The sequence below is a fragment of the Scaptodrosophila lebanonensis genome, unplaced genomic scaffold (genome assembly GCF_003285725.1).
Source record: "Scaptodrosophila lebanonensis strain 11010-0011.00,11010-0021.00 unplaced genomic scaffold, SlebRS2 tig00000053-arrow-pilon, whole genome shotgun sequence".
Classification (NCBI taxonomy): Eukaryota; Metazoa; Arthropoda; class Insecta; order Diptera; family Drosophilidae; genus Scaptodrosophila; species Scaptodrosophila lebanonensis.
In genome coordinates, this window is record NW_022060548.1 from 3,082,638 (window position 1) to 3,103,968 (window position 21,331).

The window sequence follows — 21,331 nt, forward strand, 5'->3', positions numbered from 1 at the left end:
CCTGATTTTAAAAAGGCGGTTTTCATTATAAACATTTTTGCGATTTCTTTCATAAAGCCGTTGTGCTTTAGAATTAGTTTACCAAATAGTTTTTAAAGTATCATAAAGAAGTGCTTGGGGAAATTAACTTTAAATCAAATTAAAGCAACTAAATGAAATATTATGCGCTGACTGCTGTCTGCTTGCCAGGCATGTATTTTATTTCATTCGCAATCATATATAATGATTCAAAAAATATGTACAAATGGGCAAGCATGTTCGTATTTATTAATGAATGCCAAACATAATAAATAAATGGACAGCAGGAAGTGTGGCTGACTGACAACGGCAAACTTTAAACGACCGCTTGAGCAGCATAGCTGCATTTTAAAAGTAAATATATGCCTTTAATCCTTAAGAGCATTTAATTAATACTCACAAAAGCACAACAAAAACGTTAAACACCAACACACACACACCAACACACACCCACACACACCGACACTGCACTTTGAAGTTCTCATGTAATTTCGCAGTCAATAAATTTAATTTAAAGCCAGCGGTCAATAATGGCAATGAAAAATGTAATGACTGTGAACATATTACACTTCCCACCATACACTGTGAGAAATAGTTATTTTGAAAAATTTGTATTATTATCATTATGTTGCAAATCGGCCTTAGAATCGGAAACTTAGAATATTTATTTAAGTAACATTTATTACAGAATTTTAAAACTGCAAGTAATTTTAACTCAGGAACGAACTTACATTGTGGGAGTCTTACTAGCTCTTTGAGTTATGCCAGGCCACCATTAAGGAACTCAATAAAACATCTTTGGGAGTGTATGGAAAAAATTCAGGGAACATTAATATTTATATATATTAATATTAAAGTAATATTTATTACGGTTTTGATAAAGCAGTTCATCATTCCTTGATTTTAATTTGGTTAAAGCTTAGGTATATGGTATTAAAATTTATTTATTAAAAAGTACATTATTGTTTTGAGTGCATATCTCGTTGAGAGATGACCACCGTGTTTGTTCTTTGCTCACTTTTGCACATTTTTGCCGCCCGCAGGTGTGCGCATTATCGAAACGCGCTGTGATATTGCAATCCTCGGATATGCTGGCGTACAACGAACTGCAGCCGGCGGCGGCGTCGCTTCATCAGAGCAGCGGAAGCAGCGGCAGCAGCAACAACAACAACATAGGAACCTCAATTTCAGCCAAATCGGCAGCACCACAGAATATCATCGCAAATGCCGGATTAAGTTATGAGGATGTGCTCAATGATGACTTCCAGTTCGATATGGATGGCCACGATGTGATGGTCTTTCTGCACATCCAAAAAACAGGTGGCACCTCATTCGGCAGGCATTTGGTGCGAGACTTGGACTTGAAGGTAAGTCTAAAATTTAAATAGGAAAATTTCAACTACTTGTATTTACACTTTTTGAAAATATATTTAAGTTTGCAAAGATTATGTTCCATCGAGGCTGTTAGGAATAACTCAAACTAGAGTTGAAAGATATTGAAACTGTCCTAACAAATTTAATATATGAAGCAGAGAAAGTATAAGAGTAAATTCTGTGCACTTTAGATAGTAGTTCTAAAGCTGAAATCGTTTTGAAATATTTCAATTATATTTCTTTTCTGTAGCTTAGCAGCCCTAGTCCTAGCTTCAACTTTTAAAAAATATTTTTTGTTTTTGTAAATTTTAATTACCAACTCGATTGATTTGCCTTCAAAATAAAACTGCTTTAAATTTTAAGAATTGTAATTACTCTAAAATTGAAAAATATTTCAAATTTCCACTTTTTAGAAAATACTTATTTGTAATTTTATTAATATTTTTAAAATTGGCCGACCAATATAATTGCCAATCATTACTTACATTTGTGGCTGCTTAGTCAAATGGATTTATAAAATCTTGTATGTAAAAAATATGCATTCTATATTGAAATATTTCTTTTTTAAAAACTCTTACACAATTTTATTCAAGGAGAGATAATTTTCAATTCTCAGCAATTATTTTAATTGATCAATAATACTGTCTGAAATAGTATATATACTTTTACCAAAAATCTGCTATTCCTTGTTCGTTTCAACAAATAAAGCTTTACTTTTCCTTTAGCGTCCTTGCGAGTGCCAGCGTCAACGCAAACGCTGCTACTGCTTCCGTCCGCACCGGAACGAGAACTGGCTCTTCTCCCGGTACTCCACGGGCTGGAAGTGCGGTCTGCACGCCGACTGGACCGAGCTGACCAGCTGTGTGGACGTCGAGCTGGACAAGAACGAGGGGGAGACTGCGAAGCGACGATATTTTTATATATCGCTGCTGCGCGAACCGATCTCACGCTATATGTCCGAATACCGACATGTGCGTCGCGGCGCCACCTGGAAGGGATCGCGTCATTGGTGTCTGGGCCGACAGGCAACCGCAGCCGAGCTGCCGCCCTGCTATAAGGGCAAGGACTGGCTGGATGTGGATCTCGATGAGTTCGCCGGCTGCGAGTCAAATCTGGCAGCCAATCGACAGACCCGCATGCTGGCCGATCTGGCGCTCGTGGGCTGCTATAACAAATCCTCAATGCCGACGCATGAGCGCGATCGTGTGATGTTGGCCAGCGCCAAGCGAAATCTGGCCGCCATGGCATATTTTGGACTGACGGAATATCAAAAGGTATATGTCCTGTAGTTGCACCCAATTGTTGGTATATTGTAACTGTTGTTTTTTGTATTTTATTTGGTCTGGTAGATGTCCCAATATATATTCGAGGAAACCTTCAACCTGCGCTTTGCCATACCATTTGAGCAGCACAATACAACAATTTCGGCAGCTGCTGTGCAAAATCTGCGACCCGATCAGCGACGTCGCATTGAGAAGCTCAATAGTTTGGATGTTGAGCTCTACGCCTTTGCCAAGAATTTGCTCTTTCAGCGGTAAGTAATGAATTCTATTCATAGCTGAAGAACCTGGAGTTTTATTGCAAGTAACTCTAAAATGAAGCTATGACCTACAAATTCTCGTCTATCATTCAAATCTATAAGTCTGTCTGGATGAACATAATTATCTAGGCATAATCCAAATAGTAGTCAATAAACTACGTATGAAGGCAGAAGTAATATCTAGGTTGGTTTACGCAATAGAATTATTGTTTTATTATTTTTGAAGACTAAAAGTCTAAATTATCAAAAGCCAGGCCAGTATTTCAAGAGCTGTCGCCTGCCTGACCATTTGTCTGTCTGTATGACCGCTAAGATTTCGGAAATTTTATGAACTAATGTCGTAAAATTTGGTATGGGGGTTCTTCTATAGTAAACGCAAGTGCTGGCAAGTTATTAATCGAGATATTTGACTTAAAATGTTCTTTAATTGAAATCTAATTTAAAAGAGTGTTAAATATTCTCTTTGAAGTAATAGTGTTATTTTTTGCATCAAAAGAATTTGACCTACCAACCCAACCTGGCCTTTATGCTTCGCTATATTCTAAATGCTAGGTCGATGACACATCGTTTTCTGTCTATGGAATAAACGAGGAGGGTGCGCGCACCCTTTGACTCACCTTTTGTGGCTTTGAACAGTTGTGTTTTGTGTTGTCGACACGGCCTATTGTTGTCCATAAAATGGTCTACATTTCACAATATCCTTGATGCATTTTCTGCAGAGTAATCTAATTAGCATTTGTTATGCACAAACATGGCGTGAGAACATAGAGACTGCCCTTCAAATCTAATGGATTTTATTTGTGAAAATACTACGTATTATACACGTATAGCTAACAAATTGATGTTATTTAAATGATTTTTAAAATGTGAGAAATTGTGATTTGGTACTTGATTTTTGAAAGAGAAGGCCAACAACTTTAAATATAATTACCTGTGTTTGTATCCAATAAATATATGATATTGGTAGCTTTTACTTAAAAAAAAAATGGTTTTATTAACTATAGTAAAGTATCTTCTTCTCATATGATATCTTTGTATAGTCAGATCTATACTTTAAGTATTTTTTTCTTCATTATTTGAATCCTTCACTAGCAGATATATACCAAGATTTTCCGAGCTTTCGTCTCTATTATAACCATTAATCTATATAGATTAATAAGAACTGTATTATTGTATACTTTTCTGGCCCATTTACACCTAAAGATAATGAACAATAATTATTTTACGATTTTTATTAAGTACTTTTTTAAGATTTTCTAATCAACAAAAGATTCTTGAAGGTCATGTCTTATAAAATATACAAGTTATGATATTGCATCTACGAGCTACTACAATATCTAGATGATTTTGAAAAGCAATGTGCAGAAGATATGTCTGTATAGACTTTCCTACAAAAAACCCTCGTAAATTTTCCATTTAATCAGGAATTTTTGATTTATAAAATTTAGAAAAGTTACAACAACTAGAACAAATTTAAAGTTGTTAGTTTTTTAAAGAGCGCCAATCGGGTGTCAAATATAATTAAAAATAATAAGAATAATAATAAGAAAGTTGAACTAATTACACGATTAACGTCTCTAGGTCTGGGCCTATTCCAGATAGATTTGTTATACTCAGCTATTAAAACGAATAAACTAACATAATCGACTTGATTCTTAGTCAAGGGCTGTGCATAGCATTTCTTGCCCAGCAACTATATTATTTGCCATTCATACAACAAGTCAACAAAATATTAATTTAATATGCATTTTGTTTATTCACACGATTAAAGTTAAACGAAATGAAATATATTGCATTTATTTATTTAATTCTATGGTCTGCCACGTAAATTATTTGCGCAACAAATTTGTTCATTTTCACAAATACGCCATATAAATAAATAATTATTGTAAATTCAATTAGAACTACTGTCTCTTGAATACTAATAGAGTTTTGTACTCCAGCAAACCACATGTGTTTGGTTTGGATTTTCAAAACCAAATATTGAAATAGAATGCCTTGTTGTGCAAATATTGTTTACTTGACAATAATATTAGTTAGAAGCATGCTTTACGGATTGGGGGTCAACCATTTCCACAATATTCATGCAGTTGCTTTGTGAACAGCCGAGCAACAGCTCAGAGAACCAGCATGGTAGCTACCACAGGATCAGCAGGCACCATCCGCTTTAACCACCTATATACACACATTCTATGTACACACGTACATACTATACTCGTACATGCGTGTCTCACATACACAAATCAATTTACCTTTAGACTGATTATTTTCCATGCAATTCAATTGAGGAACAGTCAGTAAAGCGGGAACAGGGACGCGCCCCTTTCCGCTCCGATCACATTATTTTCCTTCCTCGCTCTCCTAATGATGCGGGTCGAGTATCAAATGCAACTTTATGCTGGTTGCTAGTTCCCTAGACAGCTGGTCCGTTGTTCTATTTGGCTTGGCGACTAACGCACAAAATATGTCTAGGTTGGATTCTTAATGGGTTCCACTGCATTTACAAAATGTGGCTGATGATGGTGAGAAGTTTCCTTAGCAGGTTAGCAATTTAATATTACAATAATTCATAGATATTTTATAGATGTAAGAACAGTCTTCAGATTTGAAATTGCTTGCCTAATAATGATAGTTGAACTCAATGTTTTGTTATCCAAAAACGAATTCCCAAAGATATATTAATCGTCAAAAATTAATAAGGATACTCAAGCCAACATAATCTATTATTATTATATTACTCCTATAAATTTTTAGTATACATGAACCAGCCTACCAATGGATCAACCGCACAAACTAAGCCCAAACTACTAAGATATTCAAAAGAAAAAAAAAAAAACTAAATGCAGACAAAATTCCAACTTAAAAGATCAGAGAGATCCGCAATGATATGTAATGTATAATAATGTCTATTAACTTTTTTTTTGCAAACCAAACGTTGTCAGAGACATTATTAGACCGAGAATACGGTATTAGTTCAGATTAGCATCATTAACACCATTAATTTGATTCGAAGTTTATTTTGATAATGAAGCATTGCCGCCAATACTTAAATTAATCAAGTATTGATGATACATTTGATAAATGTTTTTCCAATTAACAAACTAAGAAACAAAACATTATGAGTGCTTCGTCACTGCATTGATTTTAGCCACAATATTGAGCTAACTTCCTTGACTAATGTTGTAAGCGCTGTTTTCTTTAATGAAACCGAGTGTTATCTTACCGTTAAGACATCGAGGAAGATATCTAGGAAGTATTTATTTTAGTATTTTAGCAATTAGACTGCAGAAGAATAATGGATGTTGATGCTTTATTTGAAAAACTAAAACCAAGGTTCTTTAATGCTAGTAATTGAGAAATATATAAATTGTAACTATTAAACAATGCCTGCCCTCAGTCTGAAGAGGGATTCTGAGTATAATTTTTGTTAACTGCCTTCCTATACTTATTTGTGGACCAAATACCAGAGCTTTTCATTATTAATTGTCTTTATTATATATTATTTTTATTCCTAAAATGAAGACTTAAATGAAATGCCAATTCTGCAGCGTAATACATGTATACTGCAATTCTGCCTTGAGTTCTATGTTTTCCAAGACCACCTTTGCGCGTGATGAAAAAAAGCACCTTAGGGGAAGGTAAATAAATCTTGCTCACATTGAAATAAATTCGTTACAGGCAGCTACGTCTGCATATAGAGTATATACAAGTATTCTATACTTTGGCAATTGCAAATGTAACAAGCAGACGGCTAAGACATAGCTGTGTACATATGGAACATGCGAGTATATATGTAGAATATAACATAGATAAGGCAGTCAACCCTCCCAACCAGCTGTCTCACACACACAAACACATTAACACATTTTTGTTGTTGGTTGGATGGTTGGTTGTTTTTTTGGTGCAATAACAAGCGACGTCTTTTGATGACAATTGCAACATTTGCGCGCGCTAATACAAATTTCTATAGTTCACCGACATCGTCGTCAACGTCGCCTCGTCTTGACGGAGGGAACAATAACAAGGAAGATAAGAAGAATGGATGTGGCACGAACCACCACCAAATCCCATGGCGATGCATTTATGAGGGGTATGCCATGAGGGTTGGTTCTTACCTGTGCGCCGGCGCGCCGTTTCGAGACTTCAGTTAGGTTTTGACAACAGAACGCGTAGGTACAGCAACGATCGACGCTGTAACGAGCACAAGTACGGGGGATAAGGAATCGGGCGCGACGACAAAAAAAAGTGACAACAAAATTGAAACGGACGCGTTGAACAGACGAACATTTGTTAAACAATTTAAATACGTTGTGTTTGCTACTAAAGTTTAAATTTATATTATTTGTTGCTATTATACTCGTGCGTATTTATTGAGTTTTTGTTATTGCAAATTAAAGCTGAAGAAGAAGAAGTTATTAAATTAGCAACTAAGTGAACTTGAAACCAACTTGAAAATGTCCTTCTCGAAAGCCAAACTAAAGCGCTTCAACGATGTGGATGTGCTGTGTGGCTCGCCAGCCGCTGGCAACTCAACTTCGACCACGTCGAGTGGCTCCTTGAACTCAGTAGGCACAACATCAACAACCACTCCAACAACAGCAACGACGGCCACATCTGCGCAGGCGCCGCCACCGGAACGCAAAGAACAAATTGAGAAGTTCTTCAAAGATGCCGTGCGTTTTGCCTCCAGCTCCAAGGAGAGCAAGGACTTTGCCATACCCAAGGAGGATAAAAAGTCCAAGGGCCTGCGTCTGTTTCGTACGCCCTCCTTGCCGCAACGCTTGCGTTTTCGGCCGGCAGCGCAGACATCGCACCACTCTGAGGCTTCCAGTGGAGCCTCTACAGCAGCCTCGACGCCACTACACTCGGCAGCCACCACACCCATCAAGGAGGCCAAGTCAGCCAATCGCTTGAAGGGCAAGGAGGCGCTCCAGCAAGAGATTAGGTCCAAGAACGAGCTCATCGAGAGCTATTTGAGTCAGCTGGATGTGTTGCGTCGTCATGTGGAACAGTTGAAAGAGACCGAGGCTAAAATGCGAGAGGAGCATGAGTGTGCGTTGGCCAAAACCGATCAGCTGGTGCAGGCTCTCACGAGCGAGAATCGTGAGCAGAAGGAGCTCAATGAGCAGCTGAGTGCCGAGAATACGCGCCTGCTGGAGCACTGTTCGGGACTTGATGCACAGCTGCAGCAGCTACGAGAGCAGCATGAGAGTGAAGTGCATGAGTTGACGCAAACCACTCTACTGCTGACGTCACAGAACGAGCAACTGAGAGGCGAAGCGGAGGAGCAGCTGCAGACGCAACAGAAGCTTCACATCCAGCTCCTCTCCCTGCAGGCTGATCTGGAGCAGTCGCGCTCCCACTGCGAACAGGAGAAAGAGAAGACGGCGGCCAACTTGGAGCTGGTGGAGAATCTGAAGAACTCCAATGATTCGCTGCTCAATGACGTCACACAACTGAAGGAGCAGATCGAACATGACGCGCTCAGCTACGCTCAGGAGACGAAGGTTACGCAAACAGAGTTGGAATGCCTGCGTCTCGAGCGCAACACGCTCAAGAACGATCTGGCCAACAAATGCACACTCATTCGCTCCCTGCAGGATGAGTTGTTGGACAAGAACTGTGAAATCGACGCCCATTGTGACACCATACGCCAGCTGTGCCGTGAGAAGGCCAAGTTTGTGGAGCAGGAGCGTGTCGAGGAGCAGGCGGCGGCCAAAATGCAGCAACTGGAGAGCGATCTAGAGAGCGCCATCGAGCGCGAGAAGAGCTACTGGCGTGCCGAGCTCGACAAACGCCAGAAGTTGGCCGAGAACGAGATCATCAAGATCGAGCTGGAGAAGCAGGATGTGATGATCCTGCTCGAGACCACCAATGATATGTTGCGGGAACGTGATGAGAAGCTGCAGAAGTACGAGGAACAACTGCGCAATGGCGTCGACTATTACATCCAACTGACCGATACGCTGCAGAAGCAAGTGGTGGACCTGAAGCAGGACATGGCCAAGACCATCACCGAGAAGTACAACTACCAGCTGACTCTGAACAACACACGCTCCACAGTCAACATACTGATGGAACGCCTCAAGAAGTCCGATGCCGATGTGGAGCAATTCAAGGCCGAGCTGGAGTCCGTCCAGCTGGCCAAGGGCGCCCTAGAGCAAAGCTATTTAACGCTGCAGGCGGATGCGGAACAGCTGCGTCAACAGCTGTCCAACTCAGAGGCCGCGCTTACAACGCTACGCACCTCCTCAGAGCAGCTTCAAAGCGAGGTATCGTTAAAAGAAAGCATGCTTCATCAAATACTATCCAGCGAGGCGGAAACATTGGCCAAATTCAATAAAATTGCTAACTCGTTCCAGGCGCGCATCGATACTGACGCCGATGTGGCCCGCTACTACGAGCTCTACAACGAACTGAAGCGCAAGGACGATACCCGTGAGCTCTACATGGCCGACATGAAGAAGGCGCTCGATGAATTCGCCACAGTTCTACAATTCGCTCAGCTCGAGCTCGACAACAAGGAGCAGACGCTGCTGAAAGTTCGAGAGGAGTGCGAACAGCTGAAGCTGGAGAACATAACCCTGAAATCCAAGCAATTGGATGGCATTGCTCTGACACCCAGCAAGGCGGCGAACAAACCGAATACCACAGACCTTGAGAAAATCGAGGATATGCTCATCGATTCCGAGCTGCGCGCCGAATGCGACAAGATTACGTCTTGGCTGCTCAATTCTTCGGAGAAATGCGTTCGTCAGGATAGCAGCAACGAGTTCTGCGAGTTGCTCAGCAAGCCTGTAACGCCCAACAAGGCGCGAACCCCCAAGGCGGCCACACCCAAGGCCATCACCCCCAAGGCGGTCACTCCACGCACTCCGCGCACCCCTCGCACCCCCAAAACCACCCAGACAACGCCCAAGAAGACGCTCCTCTTCGCTGCCACCGGCAAAGAAAACGTCCCCAGTCCCCCACCGAAGCCAGTCCTCAAGGCACGAAACGTTTAGCTGCAGGCATTTTTAGACGATTTTCTCTACTTTTACAACTAGGCTAAATTTTACACTAGTCGGCATATGTATTTTGATAACTTAATTGAAATTAATAGCTAAATATCCTAATCCATAAAATATATATTTAAAATTGAAAGAATATTGATTGGAAAAAAATATTATAAAATTGTAAATAAAAAAAACATCCAAAAAGATTTAGGATTACAGCAGCTATGTTTCAAAATATTTCGATCGACAAAACCACATTTTTCCATCAGAAATGGATTTAAAAATCTGACAGTGCAACCTGAAAACTATCTTCAAATATTTGAAAAGAGTTGAAAACAAAGACACGAAATTATTGTATAATATCGAATCTAAAATTTTGAGAGTTATACTATTTTTCAAAACTTTGAATCATTAATCTAAAATATTAACTTAAATGATATTTTTGGCGTTAATTTCATAAGTCTTCATATTTTATGAAAACAAAAAATATATTATAAAATTTTTACAAAAAATATTTTAAATTTAAAAACTAGTAATGAAACAGGTGTAAAGGAAAATTTTAAAATAGTTTCAATTCGAAATTTACAATTCCGTCACTTAATAGCAAAAGTATTATAAAACCAAAATTTAAAGAACATTTTTTATATTTTTAGCTTTCATTGCAAAAGAAACACTTTTCAGAAATCCCAACAGTTTTTTAAAGAATTCCTAAATTGAATGCTGTTACATTAATCAAAATTCGAAAACATTTACCTAAAACAATTCTTTTGGTTTCTAGATTTTTAAAACATAATTATAAATTATTATCAAAAAACTTAGACAAGGCAAAAAAAAACTTTAATTTGCAATTTTTTGTATATTTCTACTATATTCGATTTAAAACCATTTTCTAACACAAAAAATCATTCAAAAATGATTGTTAAATATTTCGATAAAGAATTTTGGAAGCTGCAAAGTTTTTTCAACACTTCAAAAACTAGCTAAGATTTTGAAAAATGATCAAGAATCATACTCTCTTCAAAAACGCATTAAATATATTTGCATTTCCGCTTTTTATTTGCAAAATTTATTACGCCATTAAAAACCTAAAACATATGTTGATATGCAAAAATATGAAATATGTATTTATATATCGGTACCTGCTATTTTTCAAATTGAAACGAAATTATATCAAAAACAAATAAATAAATAAGAAAGTTAAGACGTAGAAAAAAATCTATTACCCTCTTAAGACCAGCGAACAGGTGTCGAACCTTTTACGTATGCCGACTAGAATATACGTTACATTATACCAAAACAATCTAGAGTTATACTTTTAGTTAAGATCTATGCAGATGGTGATGAACATGAAATATATTATATGAGTGCTGGGAATGGAATACCCGTAACAAGCAGAAACAAACAAGTTTTGATTTCACATTTTCCCAGGCTCGACAAAAAAGACGTTATCCATTTTGTTCTTCTTTCGGTTCCGTTTTTTTTTTATTTGTTACCTTCTCTATTTCTAGTAAGCCACCCCAAGCCAATTGCGACGCTGATTGCGCACACGTGTGAAGTTATGTGGATTGAGGAAAGAGGAGCGACCCCTGCGCGTCTTCCTCTTTCTCTTCCTGCACTTCAACTCAACTTTTTTACTGTGTACGAGTACGAGTATGTGCGCAGTCAATGGAAACTTGGCAACTTGCTCGACTAACTCGCTCCCTACTTGAACTTCCTTTCCTCTCCCCGTCTTGTGGCTGTTGCTGCTGCGCAATGCACCGTAACGGCAGCTGGCCAGCTGCGCATGCGTCGTGGCGCGTCGCCTCGCTTCAGTTCTGGCGGCCGGGGGCTTAGTTTTCTTTAAGGGTGGCTCGTGTGCATTGCGTCTTAAGGTTCAAATTTGCTTATAATGTGCCATTAACTGTGACTTAAGCCATGGGCGAGTATCGGACCGCAGCACACTCTGGCGACTCAACGCACAGCTTCTGTTTTGGAAATCCCGCTGCCTGTGCTGCCTTGGCTGCCTTGGTTGTCTTTGTTTTCAATTTTTTGCCTCAAGCCATTTCAATTTTGCCTTCGGGTTGTTTGCGACGCTCGAACAATTGAGGCTTATGACCTTTGACATTTTGCTTGGAAGAACCAAGACAGCCCAAGATACCAAGTATTTGTGTGCCTCACAGCTGCGCCTCAACTGCAGCTGCATATGTGCGAGTATATCCATTCAATTGAGTTTTGATTTGTTGCCTTACATAAGCAGCAACTGCGCTTACATAGCTCACCCAGTGTGTAGTAAATAGTCTTAAGTAAATAAGTACATATGTACATAAGAAACCTTTGCAGGGGCTGGCAGCTTTTGAGAAAACACCCCTAGAATATTAAAATGGAATTTCTGCGAAGGGTGTCGCGCAAAAACTCTGAGGTACGACTTCAAGTTATTACAAAGAAACAGGTATATGGGAAAGGGTCGTAGGTAAATTTTCACTTGAGTTCAAATCCTACTTAGTTGCGGATCCACAACAGGCCTGCGGAAAAAACGCTTATCTTATATACGTACCTGTAATGGGAAAAGAGATCCGCTTGATTTAAAAGCTTTGTAAGCTATTGTTGGTTTAGACCCTTTCATTTCAGCCTTCTTTTCGGAATTGGATTCATTTAAATCTGTTTAAACCTGCCCAACTGGGATAGATAGTAATAGAGTTAAATTGTTTGTTAGGCTTCATCGATTTGGAAGAGTGTTTTACATGAGGGGAGAAAATATTAAAAAATAAAGTAAACTCGTGCTGCCTATAGCCTAGCAGAGTCTACATATCCCGTTTGGTTAATGTGGGCTCAGTAGTTTCCGAATTCAAGACGTTCATCCAGTCGAACAGGTGAAGGGACAGAGGGACATGCCCAGAACAATTTGTCGTATTATGCAGATTAAGAATAGAAACACGAATATATGAAGTCGGGAACGCTTTCGTTCTATTCGATATAATAATACTTAGCAGAGAACTAGAAATAGACTTGAAAACCTCAGCTGAACTAAAGCTCTGGCTTCTTGGAAGATTTATATCGCTTTGAGAGAAGCTGGTGGGTCCAACTGGTGCTCATTTCTGCATATGCTGGTTTGGTTGTCCTTTAAGGATTCATAATAATAATGCATTTGCTTATCTACATATGTCGATTGATTAAATAAATAATTGAATATTCCCGTCCCATTGAAGATGTCATAAATAATGTTCCTTTACATACCTTTTCCTTGCAGTTTTGAACATCTGAAGGCGAAGGATGCCAATTTTGAGCAGCGCTTCGCCAATCTGGGCAACATTTTCTATAAGCAGGGCGTCACGGAATTCAACTGGGACAGCAACATTGAGGATGCATTAAGCACGGATCATTGAACTCGAAACCAAATATTAAAATGTAGCATTTAGAATTAGAATAGCAATAGAGCTGATGGAATCAATGCATAACTATACATACATACATACATACAAGTAAGAGGAGCTAAACGGAATCCAGCATTAACAGCCCCACACATACACACACACACAGACTTTGAATTAGTGTTTAAGCATAAAGTTAATTAACATAAAATATTAATAATAAACTAAACTAATTAAACGGAGGGAGGAGCAGCTGAAAGATTAAAAGAGAGAAAAGTTTGGAACAAATGATGATGATGTATAAATTAATTTTAATGTATTCAACTATTTGTTTAACAATTTTGGCTTCCGTTTTGTTGTCGAAAACGAATGAAGAATGATCGAAAGAATGTAATCTCGTAGCGTGTATTTATTTAAACAAATTGGATTAAGAAGAGAAATTAAAATCGCACTTGAAACATCACTGAGCCGCTGACAACAATTGACAGATAATTTAGTGTAAATACTACGATCCACTACTAAGCTTAAAGTTAGTTACTAACTGCATTGAGTTGTGAGGCGGGGCGGAAGCACATAACGCTACTCGAAACTCTTCACAGCGCATCAACTATGTCATAATTAAGTTAAATTAGCATTAACAACAATTGAATTTCGTTTGTATTTATGTGTTCTTTGTTTTTAATTATGTATGAATCGTATGCCAAATCCAAATCTAAATCTAAATTTAGTCCGTATCTAAATATAAATAATTGTTAGCTGGCCAGATACAGATACACATTATCGATCTAAACACATGCATTTATTTTATTTAATTGTTTAGAGACCCGCCAACTATGTAAATATCGTATATAAGCTTCAAATCTACTGTAACTCTCCTTTTATTTTATACACACATTTTATACCGACTTACTATATTGTTTGCAAACATTTATAAACCTATAATACCGGCATTACATTTAAACAAATGAATGTTACGCGTTAGTATTGTTAGCTGACCTAATTGTTTAAGACAATAATTCATAACAAATTACAAAACAAAAAAGAAAAAAAAACCAACCACAAACCTTAACGAACAAAGAACAACCATTTAATGAGTGCAGTGCGTAAATTAAATTTAAAGGAAACAAAACAAACAACAAAACAATTGACAAGGCCAACGAAAAACATACAACAAATTGCGTTAAAACGAGGCAAAATAATAATAAATTTATGAAAATATTGAATTATACACATTTCGAATAAACCGCACACACTACATCAAATAAATGGCAGCTCAGCAGTGCCATTTGAACGCAAATCAAATATAAATGTATATTTAAACACAAACAAAGAATAGCAAATAATTTCCAACAAACAATTCTCAATTATTTTCCAACATTATTTTTACATTTCACATATTTGTAAACAAACAGAACGAATTGTGCAATTTGTAGTGAACGGACACGCATTTTCAAAAGCATAACAACAACAAATTATTATGCAGCAACAAATTAAATAACTGAATAAATACACTTACAAAAATATTCATACAATTGTTGAGCATTTCGTGTTTTAAATTATTTGGCTATATTAGACAAATTTTGATAAATTGAGTTAAAGATGGAGATGAAAATGAATTCAAAATGTACCCGAGGACTTAAAGCAAGGAGTTTAAAATACAAAATGCTTGTTATGACCATAATCAGGCGTAGCATTACAGCATTTAGTATCAGCAGGACAAAAGGAATCGATATAGGCATTACCTTCAGTCTGTTCGTTCATTTGTCCCTCTGTTCGACAGTATGAACACCTAAAACATTTGAACAATAGCAGCTAAGGACTCCAAACTTGGTATGTCAACTTGCCATATCCGTATGTAAAATAAGTTTATTACAAACGATATATAGTGGCTGCCATAGGACCGATCGGAGCAAAAATCACACCTCTTTAGATAACTAAGTTACTACGACAGATTTCCCAGCGCTTGCACGTGTCGAACACCAATAATGAAGGCATTGACAGATATTGAAGCGGTAATCGAATATGGGATACTAGAACCAAGTAGCAATCACGGTTTGTGCTTTGTTTTATTTGCAACGATTGAAAGCGGACTAAAGTGAGATTATCCTGATCTTAACTGAGTATTTTGTTGGCTTTCGGACAGGTATAGTCGAATCAATTGAATACGACGAATAAAAATAAAGTAAAACGTCTGTGGTTTAATCGTCTGTAAGAAATATGATACAAATTTAAATGGCTATTTCATCAATAAAATAAATAGGAATTTCAATGTGAATGCTCTATTATGCATAATATATACTGATAATTTACCCATAAAGACAATTAGGGTTATAAGCTTGCGATCTCAATCGAGGTGGATAGCATTCTTCTCAAAATCATTCCTACACCTATTCTTCTGGATCCGCAGTTGTGAATCTCTTAATTAGTCAGTATTCTTATAAGTAATCTCTTCCTCAACTTTGTTTGCTTGATAGCTGCATTAAAATGGTTTCCACAGTCAAATTGGTCAGACTAATACCAAATCATAAATAATGTGATTACAAAAGTTGTTATAATATTTGTAATTGGCAAATCTTAATATAACTAATATAATACATTACGCTCTTGTCGTTAATTAATAATCAACAACTAAGTAAGTAACTGAATATTGAGTAATTAAAACGTTTTGAAGCTGTTGAGTTTCATCAACCTTAGAGCGTCAAATTAAAGATTAATCTATTTTAAGAAATGCTAACTATTTATTATTATCTCTCTTCCCCTTTTGTTTACTATTTGTACAATTTTTCGCAAGTCGACACGAAATTTTCTGCGTCATCGATTGGATAGGAAAGATTGTTAAATAATTTGCACCAATTTAATGGAACTAACGAGTAAGGTAAACGCCGTTTTCCACCTCACTGTCAAGTTGCTTCGATAAATTAGCGGGCTCAGTACGCACGGGAACGGCTGCGTGTAAGCAGCGCTCTGATTAGGTCTCAGCTCCCTTCTTCCCCACCGGAATGTCAGCAAAAGGTCCGAGTACGCACCCACGACAGAGTGAGGATATTGTGCAACAGATTAATGGAAATTTTGGACCTTGGCAGCTGCGCACAATATTGCTGATATTTCTGTGCAAGATACCAACGGCATGGTTTATGGCCTGCATCGTATATACGGCACCCACGCCCCGAAAGGGCGAACTGGTATGTCGTCCTGCTTGGAATGAGAGCCATTTGGAAACGAGCAATCAGCATACACAGGTGGATAGCCATTGGGCTGATGAGCGCATCACAGATCGGCATTTCAATCTCGAGGTGTGCAATGCCTATGCGGAGAGCTTGTCCAAAAGTTTTGTGCATGCTTGGAATGCAAGCGGAAATTCCGGTATTTCCACGACGGCTCTACAGTGCGCCCATGTGGAGCACAATGCTCAATATACCTCGTTGGTCACACAATTCGATTTGATTTGCTCGCGACGCGTTCTGGTGGCTGTTACGCAATCCTCTCATGCTCTAGGCGGCCTCATCGGCGGACTGATCGCCTATCAGGCGCTAAAGCAGTGAGTAAATGGAATAAAGAAAGTGGTAGAATTAATGGGAATTAATTTTGTGAAATAAATAAAATTATTTAGTTTTTTCTGTAACCAATTTTTAAGCTTGATTAGTAGTTCGCGTATGAGTTAAATGTTGCGATTTTTCAAAAACCATTCTGTTTTCACAGTTTTTTGAATTACACTGGAAATAAAGCTAATTTTTCATTCCTGAGGAGTGTCTCACAGAAGCTAAAGCACCAGGCACTGCGGCACTATATATTCTCTTATGTCCCAATTTGTATGCTCCCTACAAGGAAGAACAGTTCCCCTTAGCCACTTTCTTCCTTAAAAGAATCAGAAATCCATAATCAAATGCTAATATGTATCTCGTGGCGAAGATAATTCGTTCTACTCCCAGAAGGTTCCAGCAGAACCTGCTTCTTTAGAATTTATAATTTGACAAGGAATTTTCAAATTGATTTTTTCCAAAATATAAAGCTTTGTAAAATTATTTATAAGAATCCACCACAGGATCTCATGGGAATGAAAACACCGCGGATTTAAATTTTTTATACATTTTATTTGATTAATGAAGCAGGAAACATATGCCTAGAATATTTAATTATTTATTGTTAATACATTTCACAACACTTGTTGTTACTTGATTTATAATCAGCTATGGCTTATATTGAATTTAAATTTGTGCTTTCTGATTTAAATATCTTAGAATTAAACCACATTATGAAAATTGTTAAATGTTAATTATTAAGAGGAGAAAATTAAGAATGACATGAACGCGGACTATGAATTTAAAAAGGTATTAAAGTTTGTGCATCTGACTATTTCCATTTAACAAATAGTAAAGCAAGCACAAGAGTCAAAAGTGCGCCTTAGAAGCCTGGTAATGCAGGAATAGGTAGGAATAGCAATAGCAACATTTCGCTCTCAAAGTCCTCTCTATCTAGTCTACATTTTAATCAATCGTATTCAACTTTAGCTTCACTTTCTATTTGCAGCTTCAGTCCTCGTCGTCTAATGCTGATGGGCATGTTGGGGCAAATCTTTTGCGGCAATCTCACCGGCCTTGTGGACACATATCAGCTACATATCTACTTTCGTTGCCTCACCTCCGTCTTCTGTGCGCTCATGTATACCTCGGGCCAACATATACGTAAGTGAACAAAAGACTTAGAAAACAAACTTGCAGTTTCTCACTACATTTCTCTTTCAGTCAACGACATCGTTGCGGGAAAGGCGCGCATAATTGTAGTCACACTGTCTGAGCTTTTTTGGTCGCTCGGCCTCGTTCTATTGCCGGCGATTTCTATATATTTCGATAGCTGGAGCTATCTGTATGTGGCGATATCCTCATCGCTGTTTGTGCTTGTCTGGCTGCACCGTTGGATAGCCGATTCGCCCCGTTGGCTGCTGCGGCATCAGAAAACAGAGCAGGCGCTGCAACTGCTCCTCGAATCGGCAACTTATAACAATCGAAAAATTCCCCTCACACTTGACGACGAGTTGACTGCCTACGCTGGCCATTTGGCAAACGAACAGAAACAGAGCTATTGCCAGATTTGGGATGGCGACACAAAGCGCAGCCAACTCTTCTACATTCACTGCAGCTGGGGATGTGCGATGGTGTTGTATAATCTGATTCTGCTCATGATACGCTCCTTGGGCGCTGCTCAGGTCCATGTGAACACGGCTGCCTTGGGGTTTGCCGAAATGCTGGGACTATTTGTGGGCCTCTATTTTATACTCTACACGCGTCGTCATTGGCGTTGGGCAGGCAATCTGATGATCATAGCCGGTCTCTGTAATTACTTTGTCTGGCTGTTGCCGAATACACGTGAGTAAATCAAATGTTTTCTCTACTATTAAATTTTTCTTTATAATTGAGTGGCTTATAAACGTTTTTAACTTTTGAGTCTAAAAATTTTTCTAAGCGTTCCAGATACTAATTATTTTCAAAATATTTTAACTTTTAATTTATTCTAAATTACAATGTTATTAACACTGAGAAACTAAAGCCTTTAGGCTGTCATCCAAAATAATCATAAACAAATCTACATAAACAGGAATGTGTCGAATTTTCTTTTCCATATTCCTATGCTCATAAAGACTGTTTTTATTGTCAAGAAGCACTTTATTTAGGCAAAAATTTGAGAAATTTCAGCCTTAGGCTTTGGGCAGACAGGCAAATAATTTGCAAAAAACATCTATTAAATTTCGCAAGAATGTTAAAACCAATTTGTTAACAAAGCTCTTTACCATTGAATAAAGAAATATAGACGTCGAAAAACACATTACAGTTTCGGGTAATTGAATTTTTAATCAATTATTATTTTTTATACAACTCTCTCTCACTTAAAAAAAATATTTTGTACAAGTAATTGAATATTTATACACATTTGTATATTAAATAATTAAAACATATCTACCGTTGGAAGGCGACATAATTCTTTATCTAATCTAAAAACATTTAATTTAAGATTTTGTAGACTTAACATTTATATGAATGACTAATACATTGCAACACTTTTTTAAAAGCTACACTAATCTTTTATCTTATCACGAATAATACTGTTCTCATTTATTAAGAAATAATTCTTTCAACAATAAATCATGAAATATATATTCTCCTTTTCAGCTCGTAACTCACGTCGCGTGGGTCTGGAGCTCTTCTTCTGGCTGCTTCTCAAGTTCGCCAATGCGGCCTCAATTGCAGTGCTCAGCACCTGCACCGGAGAAATGGTGTCTCCGGAGAAACGGGTCTTCATGCTGCTCTCCGTGGTCACTTTTAGTCGCCTGTGGCTGATCTTCTCCCCATTTATATCAACGCTCACTGTGGTGCATCGACTGCTGCCCATTACAATTCTAGCCACCATGGGCTGGATATATGGCCTTGCTTTGCGGCGTCTGAATCGATATTATTGGAATACGGAGCAGCCGCATAAAAGCCAGGTGCCCACTCCTCGCACCTATCGTCGCTGCTCGACTACCCTAATGCGACGCTGCAGCTCCACGGGCTCAGAGATCAGTGGCAGCAGCACCGAAATAATTCCCATTCCCGCCACAGCTGTCAGTATCTCCGATCTGTGGCAAATCAATTTTCAAACAATCACCGAGTGTGAAAGTGGCGCTGAAATGGATGAGATGAGCTACAAGAGGAATAGCTCGAAGAGTTAGCTTCTGGGTGCGATTACGAATCTCTCGCTACTTATTGTTGGTCACCTGTATATTCCCTATAGTATTTCTTGCCCATTTTTAGAGGCCACAGCCATATGAGAGAGTTGACACATTAAAGTTGAAATAAAAATAAAGTAAGTTAGCAAGCAATTTATTTTATTTTTTGATGAAAAGCAAATGAAAGAATGAAGAACTATGGGTTGAAAATATATATGAAAGGAATATTTGTAACTCACAAGCTTTGCTTCCGTTTGGTTTAATGCTAAACATAAAGATATCTTTCTTCTATAAATGTCTTGAAGAAACCAAAATACGATTATCGAACATTCTGATGACCTCGTTAAAAATAAGCAATAAAAGTATCTACATATAGAAAAAGCTTCATAAGAATTGTTTCAACATACCTCAGTAAAATAATTATATGTGTCTTATATTTTTGTAAGTTTAAAAAAGTACTCGTGCAAGTAAAAAAATTTTAGGTTTGCAGTTTTATTGCTTATAGTAATGGAAAGCAAAAAATAAGAAAAAAGTTAAAGAAATCGTATTTCAATACATATAAAACTTAATGTAAACTTTTTCTTCATTATAAATAATTATATGTGACTTTTCATGATATGCTCAACTTATTGGGATTAATCAACTTAAATGAATTGAATTCGATATAATTAAGTAAAATTAATAACTAATAGGCTTTCCACTATTCATTATTACAGAACTTAAGCGAAATGGCATGGAGTTAATTAATGATTTTAAGTGGGATAGGTCAATTTTCATTCATTTTCATTTCAGTCATTCTTGCTCTATGGCCAATTTAAGCTCTTTTGCTGTCTCAAACTGCCGGCAATTTTTGAATACTTCAGCAGATAGAATACCCCAGAGATCCCCAATTGGATTAAGGTCCGGACTCATTGCTGGCCACTTTAAAACTGGAATATTTTTCTCGTTAAAATATTCGGTGGTCAGCTTGGCACTATGTATTGGAGCATTATCCTGTTGAAAGGTCCACTCATCGCCGTATAACTGGCCGCCAAACTCCACTAACTCATCGTCCAATAGGTCAACATACATTTTGGCATTCATCCTAGTGGATATACAACACATTGGACTCTTTCCTTTGTAGCAAAACGCAGCCCATACCATTACCGTCCCACCACCATGACCACGCTTATAACAGGTGCGTCGATCCTGTCGCATATCGCGCCAATATTTTTTGCAACTATCAGGACCGTCCAGATTAAACTTTTTTTCATCACTGAAAATGACATTACGCCATTCCTCCTCCCAGAATTGGTATCTGTGTGCCAACTCAAAACGTGCCTTCATATGGCGAGGTAAAAGCTTAGGTTTAGATACC

At 37.9% G+C, this 21,331-nt stretch overlaps 3 protein-coding genes across 3 annotated transcripts in view; all 3 read left to right on the forward strand.

The window, feature by feature from the left end:
* The window catches only part of LOC115623833 (heparan-sulfate 6-O-sulfotransferase 2), a 150,122-nt gene extending 135,388 nt beyond the window's left edge, over nucleotides 1-14,734 (forward strand). Inside the window, exons 3-6 of the mRNA XM_030518378.1 lie at nucleotides 1,062-1,385; nucleotides 2,118-2,666; nucleotides 2,742-2,926; nucleotides 13,154-14,734. Coding sequence (XP_030374238.1) covers nucleotides 1,062-1,385; nucleotides 2,118-2,666; nucleotides 2,742-2,926; nucleotides 13,154-13,289 — 1,194 coding nt within the window. The 3' untranslated portion in view covers nucleotides 13,290-14,734. The remainder of the gene's footprint in view (nucleotides 1-1,061; nucleotides 1,386-2,117; nucleotides 2,667-2,741; nucleotides 2,927-13,153) is intronic.
* Nucleotides 7,387-9,936, forward strand: LOC115623832 (trichohyalin). The gene is made up of 2 exons (XM_030518377.1): nucleotides 7,387-9,204; nucleotides 9,295-9,936. Exons 1-2 carry the CDS (start codon nucleotides 7,387-7,389, stop codon nucleotides 9,934-9,936), a joined length of 2,460 nt encoding a protein of 819 aa, XP_030374237.1.
* A 525-nt stretch (nucleotides 14,735-15,259) lies between the features above and the next one.
* On the forward strand, nucleotides 15,260-19,977 carry LOC115623791 (solute carrier family 22 member 3). The gene is made up of 5 exons (XM_030518333.1): nucleotides 15,260-15,286; nucleotides 16,247-16,812; nucleotides 17,802-17,956; nucleotides 18,017-18,637; nucleotides 19,439-19,977. The coding sequence occupies exons 1-5, from the start codon at nucleotides 15,260-15,262 to the stop codon at nucleotides 19,975-19,977; spliced, it is 1,908 nt and encodes a 635-aa protein (XP_030374193.1).
* Nucleotides 19,978-21,331: the final 1,354 nt, after the last annotated feature.